This window comes from Pangasianodon hypophthalmus, chromosome 5 (genome assembly GCF_027358585.1).
Source record: "Pangasianodon hypophthalmus isolate fPanHyp1 chromosome 5, fPanHyp1.pri, whole genome shotgun sequence".
Classification (NCBI taxonomy): Eukaryota; Metazoa; Chordata; class Actinopteri; order Siluriformes; family Pangasiidae; genus Pangasianodon; species Pangasianodon hypophthalmus.
The window spans coordinates 31,635,924-31,649,900 of NC_069714.1; the positions used below are offsets into that span (position 1 = coordinate 31,635,924).

At 36.8% G+C, this 13,977-nt stretch overlaps 1 protein-coding gene across 1 annotated transcript in view; it reads left to right on the top strand.

Moving 5' to 3' along the window:
- The first annotated feature begins 877 nt into the window (after positions 1-877).
- The window catches only part of wnt6b (wingless-type MMTV integration site family, member 6b), a 30,402-nt gene continuing 17,302 nt past the window's right edge, over positions 878-13,977 (top strand). Inside the window, exon 1 of the mRNA XM_026909789.3 lies at positions 878-1,300. Coding sequence (XP_026765590.2) covers positions 1,230-1,300 — 71 coding nt within the window. The 5' untranslated portion in view covers positions 878-1,229. The remainder of the gene's footprint in view (positions 1,301-13,977) is intronic.

A 13,977-nucleotide genomic window follows, 5' to 3' on the forward strand; every position in this document is an offset into this window, starting at 1 on the left:
CTACACACACACACACACACACACACACACACACACACACACACTGCACGGAGATCTGGTCTTCACCTGGAACTGCTGAGTCGAACAGGGTTGCCAGATTGGGATTAACACCACTCACAGTACTGTTGAGTTCTGCATTCTGATTGGTCAGAAGGTGTTGGTTAATTTTCTATAACAGCAGCTCTGACAGTAGCGCAGGTTTATATTAATGTAATTGTTCTAACACATTATCGTTTCTATAGTAACAGCTCATTCACAGGGACATGTACAGCGGCTGCTCCACATAAAAGGATTAAAATAATGTGTGAAGTTTTAGTAAAGTAAGGAGGGGTTTATTTAACATTTATAGAAGGAGTCTCCAGTGTCAGCGCTTTAAGTAACTAAGTTTTCCGACATGTTCAGGACAGAGGAGTTTACACTTTGTGGTTTCTTGATAATGAAACACAACAAGCTATTATTAACATGAAGAGAAAAAAAGAGAGGCTGGTGAAAGGAACAGCTGTTTATAGCTGCTATACGGTAAGTGAGAAGTTTATTGTTATGTTCTTTAATAAATAAAAATTTGTAATCATTGGTAAATTGCTGTGGTATAAGAGGAATAAAACACTTGGGGGTGTGTTGTTATGGAAAAATAATCAACTTCAGGGTGTTAGCAGTAATTCTACTTCAGCACTGTACATATACTATTATGTACAGTGTTATGTACTATTATGTACTATTTAGGAAAATTAATACATGAGTTTTATTTTAAAAACAATAAACTGTCCTGTTGTGCTTGAGTAATTTTACTGGTATTGAATCTGGCAACCCTCCTGTGGATCTCGTTGCTATCTGGCAACCCTGAGTGTGGAGTAAGACAGAGCCGCTGGGGAAACACTGACAGATTCACACTGAAGCGGCGCCGGTGTGAGGGCAGCTCACTCTAAACACACAGCTGCTGGAAGACTCTATTTTTCTGTGGAGTTTATTTTTAATTTAATTTTTATTATTTTTTTATTACTTTTAATTTATACCCATTGTATCTTTTCTTCTTCTTCTGGAAAAAATGTGCTGTCACGCAAGACGAGTTGTGTAGGAGGAAAAAGAAGATTGGAGAAAGTGCGCACTCTCTAGCACTGTTCAAAAGTGCAAAAGGCTGCACACACACACCTGCACTAACACACACACAAGAGTTTAGGATCATCATCATCATCATCATCATCATCTTATCTCCATCCCTAACTCCTGCCATGCGCTCTCAGTACCAGCTCGCGCTCTTCTTCATCCTGCTCTGCCCAGTCAACATCATCGGCATGTGGTGGTGAGTACCAGCAAACTCAACTCAACGTTACTGTCATTCCTTCACATCACAGACATGTTGAGTGAGCGATGAAATATAGTTTCTCCAAGACATGGTGCTACATTAAAATGAAACAGCAGCAGACAACAGTGCAAACTGTCAGACAATACACTATACAGTAGACTATACAACTATTAAACACAGGACAGTAGAGTTTAGATGGTAGACAATGGATAAATTACCGTGTGTGTGTGTGTGGTGTGTGTGGGTGTGTGTGTAAGCTTAATATGTTCTTCTATGTTGCGTCTAATACCTGTTGGAGAATACACTGCTGTTTGCATACTTGTGTGTGTGTGTGTGTGTGTAACAGATATACAGTATAAGTGATTTCTCACATTTTCCGCATCATTCAAGTCACTACTAGCAGTGCTATGAGGAATTGGGGACTGAGCCAAATGGATGGCTCCAAATCTCCTAAGAAAGCACAGTCAGGCAGATGGGTCCAGAGAACTAAGGGGCGGGGCCAGGTGGATGCGCTAGAGAGATCAGGGGTGGGGTCATGTGAATGCTTCTGAGAAATCAGGAGGTATGGCCAGGTGGATGTTCTAGAGAGATAGGGGCAGGGCCAGGTGGATGATTTCAGAGAGCTAAGGAAGAATGACCAGATGTATCCAGAGAGATCAGGGGCAGGGTAAAATGTGGATGTGTCCTGAGAGCTAAAGGGGTGAAGGTGGATGGATGGGTCCTGAGAGATCAGAGTTGGGGCCAGGTGTATGCTCAAGAGAGATCAGAGTTGGGGCCAGGTGTATGCTCTAGAGCAGGGGTATCCAATCTTATCCAGAAAGGGCCGGTGTGGGTGCAGGTTTTCATTCCAACCAAGCAGAAGCCACACCTGATAGTCTATTGAAAGCCAAGATCAACTGATTAAACAGGTGGAATCAGGTGTGGCTGCTGCTTGATTGAAATGAAAACCTGCACCCACACTGGCCCTTTGTGGATAAGATCGGACACCCCTGCTCTAGAGAGATCAGAGGTGGGTCCAGCTGGATGCTCACGAGAGATCAGAGATGGTCCAGGTGTATGCTCTAGAGAGATCAGAGGTTGGTCCAGCTGGATGCTCAAGAGAGATCAGAGATGGGGCCAGGTGTATGCTCTAGAGAGATCAGAGGTGGGTCCAGCTGGATGCTCAAGAGAGATCAGAGATGGGGCCAGGTGTGTGCTCTAGAGAGATCAGAGGTGGGTCCAGCTGGATGCTCAAGAGAGATCAGAGATGGGGCCAGGTGTATGCTCTAGAGAGATCAGAGGTGGGTCCAGCTGGATGCTCTAGAGAGATCAGAGTTGGGGCCAGGTGTATGCTATAGAGAGATCAGAGGTGGGTCCAGCTGGATGCTCTAGAGAGATCAGAGTTGGGGCCAGGTGTATGCTATAGAGAGATCAGAGGTGGGTCCAGCTGGATGCTCTAGAGAGATCAGAGTTGGGGCCAGGTGTATGCTCTAGAGAGATCTGAGGTTGCGCCAGCTATATGCTGCAGAGAGATCCGAGGTGGGGTCAACTAGATGCTGCAGAGAGATCAGAGGTAGGACCAGGTCGATACGTCGAGAGAGCTAAAGAGGTGGGGCCAGGTGCTAAAGGGGATGAACCCAAAGATTCAGAGAGGACAGGTTCAATTGGATGTCTCTAGAAAACCAAGTGAGCAGGTCCAGGTGGGGATTCAGAGAGATCAGGGTAAGTGGATGGGTACATATATCTAAGGAGGAAGGACAAAGTGCTCAGGTGGATGACTCCAAAGAGTCTTAGAGGATGGGTTCTCTAGAAAATCAAGGGGGTGGGGCCAGGTAGTGCGCCAGAGAGATCAATGGCAGGAATATGTGGAATGCTCTAGAAGGATCAGGGGCTGGGCCAGATGGATGATCCAGAGACATTGGGGCGGGGCCAGGTAGATGGCTCCAATGCGTTAAGGAGGAGTGGCAGAGGAACCTCCTGAAGAATGGTTATAACTGTAGCAGTGTTGTGTGAAGGGTACGGTCTCTGTACTTCAGCTAGCCAATAACCCAAAAGCAAAATGATACATTGGGGTATGAAATATTGTTTAAATAAGTCAAATAGTCATCCCTCATAGCTTAAAGTAAAAAGTAAAATAATGAACCGTGGCACCAAACAGCCGAGGTTGGAAAGAAAGTCGGTGAAATCCCATTAAACATTGCTAATGTGATGAGTTAGCTCTCATAGCAGCTAGTAACATTAGCAAGTTTCACATTCATGTGTAATGATGTAAACAGGAACTATGTAAACATCGTCATTCTCTCATGATGCTAGTTACCTTGAATTATAGTTACATTACCAGTCGTTAGAGACATTTTTGAGCTGTGTTATTTGAGAGAGAATTTTTTTTAAATACTGAAACTGATGGCATCCGTTCACAGAGACACGCCCACAGGATTAATACACCCACCTCTGGCTTTAAAACTGAACCCTAAATGAACAGACTGAAATATTTTTCACACACTGATCCATTAAGAATTGAACATTTAATCGTTTAATCAGCATTAAGTCAACACTCAAAGACTTAAAATGACATTTCCAGACAAGAACTACTTTAAAAGTGTGTGTGTGTGTGTGTGTGTGCGTGTGTGTCTAGCTGCAGGTCTAAGACGTAATTGGCAGGTCGAGACATTAAAGGGGTCACAGTTGGAATTTGAGGTAACGCTGCAGGCGATGGGTGTCGTCACACACTCGGTTCACTCGGTCCGAAAGCCACACACACACACACACACACACACACACACACACACGGAAAGGAGTGTTTAATAAACACAGACCAAACGACTAAAGCAACACTTTCATTTTTTAAACGAAATCTTTCCACATTTCACATTTTCACTTCATTTGTCCCTAAATGGAGGCGGAGACCAGCTGCTCATACCAGTGTGTGTGAATGTGTGTGTGTGTGTGTGTGTGTGTGAGTGTGTGTGTGTGTGTGTGTGTGTGAGTGTGAGATATACAGTATCTTCTATAAGCCATGTTTCGATATTCATTCATCATATTGTGATAAGATGTTCAATGTCTTATCATAATTTTTGTTTATTTTAGTTATTTTTAGTTATTTCTCTCTGCCCCGTTTTTAACCTGTCCTACTCAACTCTATGGGAGGAAATTATGGGATGGATGCCTGCTGCTTTGTGTGTGTTCATACCACTTCTGAAAGGTTTCCACATGCATGTTGAGAGGCTTTTGATAGCTTAAAATGTATGAGTTATGAAGAAGTGTTGACATGCTTCATTGTGGATGTTGTCCTGATATAGTCCTTAAAAAAATCCTTAAGAACTCTTGAGAGTTTTTGAAAACACTATCTATTTATTTTATTTAATGGCCTGAAAGCATCAAACTACCAAGCTAGGTAGTTCATTATTTATGCTAAGCCTGTCAGTGTAATGCTAATCAGCTCACTATTTATATCTATAGATGGCTGTTTAACTTTTGCTAACTTACTTTACAGTAAATTATAGCTCCTACTTTTAGCCTGTTTAATAGCAAGCTAGCTAGCTTTACTGAAAAGCTGACCATGTGGAAGTTTCCGTTAGAATTTAGTGCCAAGTGTAATTAAAGTGTAAATTTATTTTTCCTGAGTATTTTATCAGAAATGTATCAACACATTTCGGATGTTTCTGTGTCGTTTCCACGGTTACTGTGCCTTCACACAGCTTTTTATTAGGGATCTAAACTGTTATTCTGTCTTTACCTAGCTTATGATCTGTGTACATATTTCCACTTGCCTAGCAACAGTGTTCTCACAGCATTAACCTCTAAAACAGTTAGCATATTAGTTGAATAAAACAAAAACCTGACATGGAAATACGCTGGGACTTTCAGGCCTGACTGCAGCTGTGTGTGTGTGTGTGTGTGTGTGTGTGTGCGCACTCCCACACACACCTGGAGGTCCAGTGGACAATGCGGCTCTGTAGAGTGCAGTGTTATCTGTGAGTGTGTGATGAGTGTGTGTGATGGACAGCGAGACGGACGGACAGATGAAAGGCCCTGAGAGACTAGAAATACTCTGAGTGGGCGGAGTCACATGCTTGCACACAACCAGGTGTGTGTGTGTGTGTGTGTGTGTGTAAACTTACAGCCGAGTCTAAGTGTGTCTTATACTATATAACTTTGTATGTGCTACTGTGTGTTTGTGTGTGCATTCAAATATGTTGTGTGTGTGTGTGTGTGTGTCCTCTATGTGTATGTGTCAGTATGTGCACTTGTATTGAGTCCATCTGTATTTCTGTATGTGTGTGTGTGTGTGTTCAAATTGTGTATTTTGTCTATGTTTATCTATACACTTATTGTGTCTCCCTTTGTATATAGTAAAACAGTGTAGAACAGTTTAGAATGATGTAGAATGGTTATAGTTAAAAGTGTAGGACAGTGTAGAATGTTGTTGTAACGTGTAGAGTGTTGTAGAAAAGGGTAGAACAGTGTAGAAACATGTAGAATGGTGTAGACTAGTGCAGACCAGTTGTACCATGGTGTAGAACACTGTAGAAATATGTAGAATGGTTGTTTGAATGGTGTAGAACTGTGTAAAATCTTGTAGAACCGTGTAGAATGGTCCAGAATAGTTGTAGAACAGTGTAAACATGTACAACAGTGTAGAAATGTATAGAATGGTTCTAGAATGATGTAGAAATCTGTAAAATAGTGTAGAACGCTGCAGAAACTTGTACGATGGTTGTAGAACAATGTTTAAAATGGTGCAGAAATGTGTAGAATGGAGTAGCGCAATGTAGAAATCTGTAGAATAGATGTGCAATGCTGTAGAAACATGTTGAATGATTGCACAACAGTGAAGAAATCTGTAAAATGGTGAATAAATGTGTAGAATGGTTGTAGAATGAGGGAGAAATGTGTAGAGTAGTTTAAAACAGTGTAGAAATGTATAAAAGAGTATAGAATGGTGTAGAATAGTGTAGAAATGTGTAGAATGGTTGTATAACTGGGAAGAATGCTGTAGAAATGTGTAGACTGGTCGTAGAAGAGTAGAAATGGATAAAATAGTGTAGAATGGTGTAGAATGATGTAGAAATGTGTATAATGAAGTAAATCCGTGTAGAAATGTGTATAAAGGTTTATAACAGTGTAGAAATGTGTAGAATGGCTGTAGAATGATGTCCAAATGTGAAATGTGAACAATGGGGTAGAACACTATGGAAATGTGTGGAATGGTGTAGAAATGTGTAGAATGGTGTAGAAATGTGTGTAATAGTGTAGAACACTTTAGAAATGTGTGGAATGGTGTAGGAATGTGTGTAACAGTGTAGAACACTTTAGAAATGTGTAGAATGGTGTAGGAATGTGTAGAAATGCATAAAGTGGCATAGAACAGCGTAGAAATGTGTAGAGTAGTTTAAAACAGTGTAGAAATGTATAAAATAGTGTAGAAGGGTGTAGAACAGTGCCCGAAGTGCCAAGTTGTAGAACGATGTAGAAACATGTAGAATGGTGTAGGACAGTGTAGAAATGTATAAAATAGTGTAGAATGGTGTAGAACAGTGTAGAAATGTATAAAATAGTGTAGAATGGCTGTAGAATGATGTAGTAATGTGCAGAGTAGTGTACAATGGTGTAGAATTCTTTGGAATGGTGTACAATGGTTGCAGAATGATGTAGAAATGTGTAGAATGAAGTAAATCAGTGTAGAAATGTGTATAAAGGTTTATAACAGTGTAGAAATGTGTAGAATGGCTGTAGAATGATGTCCAAATGTGAAATGTGAACAATGGGGTAGAACACTATGGAAATGTGTGGAATGGTGTTGAAATCTGTAGAGCAATGTAGAAATGTGTGTAACAGTGTAGAACACTTTAGAAATGTGTAGAATGGTGTAGAAATGTATAGAAATGTGTAGAATGGTGTAGAAATGTATAGAAATGTGTAGAATGGTGTAGAAATGTATAGAAATGTGTGGAAAGGTGTTGAAATCTGTAGAGCAATGTAGAAATGTGTATAACACTGTAGAACACTTTAGAAATGTGTAAAATTGTGTAGAAATGTATAGAAATGTGTAGAATGGTGTAGAATAGTTCTACAGTAGCCAGTAAACAGTGTTTAGCGTATATAAGAGCAATTCGAGTCACAGGAACTGATCCTCGTTATTTAATACTCCGCTGGTTACCACTGAGCCGATGGTAGCTGTGTGATGTAATGATGTGATGTAATGTGGGCGTGGCTACACGCTGTCAGTCGGGTTCTACATTATCACACGCTGTATAAACATTTACCGTAAAAACACTAAACTGCCGCCTGGGATTCTCTGGTCTAACAGCTAGCTAGCATTAGCATAATTATTACTGAATATGGAATGTATTTAAAGCAGCAGTGTTTAATATTTAATACAGAGTGCTGATTAGCATTCCTCTCCATCAAACTCCTACAGTTACACAGCCTTAATACACTGAACAAGCAGAAACATTTTAAACATTTTAATAATATTAATTATTCATTTTATAATTAATTTAAATCCTCCATTTTATTTATTTTACTGATTTAAAAATATATATTTTTCCATTATTTTTTGTTATGTTTTCATACTGTGATAAAGCACTTTGATATGCATTTTATTATTATTATTATTATTATTATTATTATTAAATGAAGAATTAATTAATTTATTTATCAGTTGGCTAATTAATTAATTGAATTAATAATTGATATTTGTTATTTATTAAAAATTATTATTTTCAATTTTAATGGTATTAATTAATTTCAATTACTTTTAATATTAAACATTAAACACCTTATTAAATGCAGTTATTAAACATGTTATTAAATACAATTCATATTAAAAATAGCTAATTAATCATTTGAAGTAATGATTAATATCAACATTTATTATTATTATTATTATTATTATTGTTGTTGTTGTTGTTGTTGTTGTTAAGTGCTTTATTAAATCCAAATAATAATACTCAATTAATATTATTGGACATTATTTAATTAATATTATTCATTATATTACATTATTAATATTACTGGGATTAATTCATATAAACAATATATTAACATTAACAGTGTTGATATCAGCACTAAGTAACTCTTCTGCTGGACTCATAAAGTTCATTAGCATAAAATCTCTGTATGAAAAATAATTTAATAAGTTTTTAATTATTGTGACAGCATACAGTTAATTTAAATAACAACACGAACACTCCTAACACACCTCTCTGAAGTTTAGTGCAGAGTGATGAAGTCTTCACACACACAAACACACACACACACTCTCTCTCTCTCACACACACACACACACACACACACACACTCTCACACACACACACACACACTTCATCTCGTTTTCTCATTCTGGACGACGGCGATGTTTCCAATCAAGCGGCCGTGAGAGATGAGATGAGATAAAGGTGAGCTGACAGGAGCCTGGCGTTCCCTCAGATTCATTTTACACACACACACACACACGCACACACACACACACACACACACACACACTGCTTGTGATTGACTACATATCCAGCATAGTTTGAGGATTAGGAATAGGATGAGTTTCACTCTTTCTCCGAGTGGAGGAGACGACGCTTATCTGCAACTGCACACTCCATCATGAAACCCGAGATCACTGTGTGTGTGTGTGCGTGTGTGTGTGTGTGTGTATGTGTGTGTGCACGCGTGCATGTGTGTGTGTGTGTGTGTGATAACAACTGTGCAGTAAATCACAATAGAGTTTTCTGAGAGTTTCTTCTGTATGTCTGTGACACTAACCTCCCAGATTTAAGTCATAAAACAAGATGTAGAGTGATTTAACAAAAAATCAGCGATAAAGAGAAAAATAATCTGATTGGACGTTAGGACTTCAGGCTTTTATTTATTTTACCAAAGTTACATGTTTCCTGCTGTTCAAGTTGATTTCAAGTTTATTAATGTGATGATAATTAATAGCGCCCCGATACTGAACCTTGTGGGATATGTATGTAAGTATTTGCTTATTTTAATTTTTTTTATTCATTTTTTTATTCATTAATTTATTTAGAAACAAATTCACAAACGCCAATAAAACTGAACCTTGAGAAATAACAGAAACAATATTGAGGATTTTTTTTATATGTTTGTTTATTTTTTAAGAAACAAAGTCACAAATACAAATACTTGAAGAATACCAGAAATGTTAAATAAAGGGTTTTTTTTTAAAGTTAATAAAAGATAAAAAAAAAAAAAAAAGTGAAAATTGGGAAATACGAAGTTTGCATTTTTTTTTTCACAAAGGCTAACAAAATCATTTTACTTTACAGAAGGTCATTTGAGGATATTCCCACACTGTCCAATTAATTTTTCATGTCTTTCTAACAGTATAAAGTGAGAGTAAAAAAAGTTAAAGCTAATAAAGTAAATACACCAAATGAAATAAAGTACTACAGTAAAGTTCCCTATACACTCCTGGGCAAAAAAAAAAAAAAGAGGGCCAAGCCCAAAATGGCAAATATGAAGCTTTTAATGGTCATAAGAACAAATTATTGTTCTTAATTATTGTTCTTAACAAACAGATGCGCTCCTGAGAGCTCCTGTGCCTCCATTCGCTGGTTTCCTTTCGCTGTTTGTTTGGGGAAAAGCTAGAAACAGGGAAACTCACTTCTATAGTCTTCTTGTATGCAAAGGTAAAATCATGATAATAATGGTTAAAATGTTTGATGTAAAATTCAAACTAACACACGTCTGGGTGTACAAACTTTTCCAAAAATATCTTCTGGGATTTTTTTTCTTGAAAGATTAGTGATTATTTGGTTTTCTGCCACCTGATGCAGCTCATCAAGAGCCACAAGACTTAAACATTTACAGAAATCAGAGGGAAAAGCTCCCATACTGAGCTCCTTTATTTCTCTGTTTCATTCCTGCTCATGTACTAAGCAATGATTTGTTCTTAAGATCATTAAAAAGCTTCATATTTTGCAGTTTTGGGCTCATATTTTTGCTCAGGAGTGTATAATCCCTCTTCCGTTCTGCACAAAACCTTGTGCTGAAACAATGTGCTATTATGCATCACATGTATTGGATGAGCAGAAGATAAAATCTAGTAGATAATAAAGTCAATAGTAACAAATTATACAGATAATGGGCACAAGAGTGGCTTCATATAAAATATCTTAATAAATAATAAATAAAGTGGCCCAAGTACTGAACCTTGTGGGATCCCAGAAATATTTTTTTTGTTTTGTTTTGTTTTTTTTTTTTTTTAGAAACAAATTCACAGACAGTAACAAAATACTGTTTTATTTAAATACAGCTTAGAAGATATCCGTTTATGATGTATAAGGTGATGTAAGAATATTTCCACACAGTATGATAATATCTCTGAGATATTTCTTGATGTAGAAATGATGTAGAAGCTGTTTCAGTACAGATTTATTTCCGACTTTTCATGAAAGTTCAGATTGGGAATTTGTCAGTAGTTACAGAAGGTTTATCGAGTGCTTTTACACAGTGGCCGTACAGCAGCTACTTAAAAAGTGATAAATTATATAGCATATTTTTTAAATGAGATATATCAAGATATCTTTTTAAAAATTTGATGTTAAAATTGGGTCTTAAAAATTTGTAAAATGTTAACACAGTTAAAAAGTTTTTAAATACAATGAAAAATAGTAATTAATAATGTTAAAAATAGTAAAAAAAAAAAAAAAAAGTTTAAAATAATATTAAATAATAATTTTAATTATTGAATCCTGGCAGTTTGTTAGCAGCTCTAAATATTATGTAAGTAATATAGTGTATATCATAGAAATGTCTTCAAATATTGTGTTGTAATATTTTCCTCGTATCTCACAACTTCAGTGGAATTCAACTTGACTCTAAAGAGTTTACAAAAAACAGAACCACTGAAGAAATGAAATAACCAAATAAATAAAATAAACCATGGGGGTTCCAGGCGTCTTTTAAAATGCAGCTCTACATCTGGTGTAAATATTGTGATACATATTGTATATTGTGCAAATATTTGTAATATCACAAGTATCATAATAGGAGATTTTTGGCGCATCTCCTAGCTTTATATCTGCTCAGTTCCCTTCTGCGTTATCTTCGTACTCCATCATCTGATGACAAGCTGATGTTCATCCATGTAAACGAGCTAGAATCAGATCGTCTATCTCCAGTGTTTATGGTTTATTGTAAGTGGGAATGTTAGGACACATCTCTGGGTTAATAATTCTTGAATCTGTGGCTTTATATATCTTGGATCTAGGCATGTCCTGAAGTCCTGATGATCGATTATATGAAGTATATCACAATACGTTTAGTCCTGAGATAAAATATTCTGATATACTTCATATAATCCAACACTAGGACATGCGTAGATCCAAGATATATAAATCCACAGTATCAGATTCAATGATTATTAAACCAGCAATGCGTCCTAATTCCCATAATTCCCTTCACCAGGTTAAGATAACAGTATCCTGCACTGAGCCCGTATTAAAGCACAGTAAAGTGCGATAATAATGTAAACTGTGATGAATAATGGGGCAGTTAATGTGCAGGTTCCAGCAGGTTTCTGCTCCTCATCAGTGGAACAGATTTTATATTTTACTATCGGAGGTGATTTTTTTTTTTTTGATGTTATGTTACTCGTACAGGATTGTGCTAAATGTTTCGAAGTTTTAGGACAGCTGTAGGTTTTCTATCTTTTCATTTGAGACCAATAAGTCAGGCTTCATTTTTAATTGTACCTAGGTCATCATTGCAGTTCCCATGGTGACAAGTACCTGTTTTGGTCCTGGCCACACCCCTCTTCCTGTCATTGGTTTTTCCCTGAATGTGTGCACCTGTTCTGTGTTTAATCCGTGATTTTGTCCAAGCCTGGTCTTTTTCCCATGTCCCGTTTCTGTGTGTTTCCTGTTTCATAGTTCTGACCCTTGTTTACTGATTAAGGATAGATCTCGTGTGCCTACCTGTGTATTAACCAGGGGTAGAAAAAGGACAGGAAGAATTGTACTAAAGTAAAGAATGAGCATTGTCTTGAAATCTTTTGCTAACTCAGGCAAAACTAGAACTTGGTTTTCTGCTTAGTTAATGTTTTATTATGATTTCAACACAAATAGTACTGTGTGACTTTACAATATACAGCTGTGGATGAGGAATGATTTATAATCGCACTATCCGTTGCACCCAGATGAGGATGGTTCCCTTTTGAGTCTGGTTCCTCTCAAGGTTTCTTCCTCATATCATCTCAGGGAGTTTTTCCTCACCATCATCACCTTTGGCTCGCTCATTAGGGATAAATTTAAATCTATATCTGGATTTCTGTAAAGCCGCTTTGTGACAATGTCCATTGATAAAAGTGCAATATATATAAAATTGAATTGAATGAATCCAGCTGGAAAGAAGTTAAGGTGTTATTAACAACAACAAAAAACTAGCTAGAAAGTTTACAAAGCTCAAAGCTAACTGTTAATTTGATTGTATGTCTTTAAAAAAACTAATAAAAAAAAAGTAAAAATACAACTGATTAGAATAGCAGCTGATCAAGAGGAAAATCTCATTTAAGGTTAAAATGAAAATGCTCTTTCTCTTGTAAATTTGCTTTAGTAAGAGTACAAGTATTTAATTTAAATTATACTTTAGTAAAATTTTAAAACAGTACTTAGGTAGAGTAATGAAGAACCCCCACCACTGACGCTGATGAAGCTTTAGCTCTAAATAAAACACACTCCGAGCACACACACTTGTGTCCTGCCTCATTCAGAAAAAAAAGGTTCTTGAAGGTTCTTTGAAGGTTTCTTAGCTTCCTTAAGTGGTTCTACCTGGAAAGGGAAGCTCTGTTGTCATGTTCCCCACAGAGACGATAAACCTTTTTCTCAAACCAAGTATGACTATAGTTTTACACTAAATATTAATAACCAGTTTGTTTTTACTCAGTAAGAGAATGAAATTGCCCTGAAGTGAAATTGTTAATAATGCAGAATAAAAAAATGTGTGTGAACAAAAATATAACTTTTCAGTTATCAAAATATTATTAGATATTTATCTTATTATCACGAAGTGATGCCTTTTACCTTACAGATGCCGTGAATATCTTTCTGTTAGCCATAATGTTGCTTTATATGCTATATGGCCAAAACTGTAGCATGATTTAGCACAGAGTCACTATCAGTAGTTAGATTAGATTAGATTAGATTAGATTAGCACATGAAGTCCTTCCTCTTTAATTCAGAGTACATTGCAGTAGAGATACTCTAACAATGGTTAGCAACACGTTCTGTGGTTTAGGGGAACACTTACAGGTTCTATGTGGAACACTACAACAGTTTTGCTTTTCAGATGAAGTCTCTGGTGGAACCTCTTTAGAAAGCTAGAACCCTTAACCACACAAACAACTATTCAGAAAGCAGGGAAAATGAAATGATAGTGTAAGGGGTTTCTTTCTGCATTAAAAATTAAAAGTAAATTATCATGATATAAAAATGAAATATTGTTACATTCGTATTTGCTGCATGTTTCAGAGAACATTCCACACTTTAAAATAATTATTTATATCTGTAAAGCACTGATGAGGACAAAGCAGCTCTTTCAGAATTCTTTATGTTAACAGATTTCAGAAGAGTGTAACTATCTCAGAATTTATGTTGACAATTTTTGGAACTAATTTTCTGTCAATACCATATCTATTTTGACGTGATGTCAATGTAATGTTGACAATGTAAGTATTT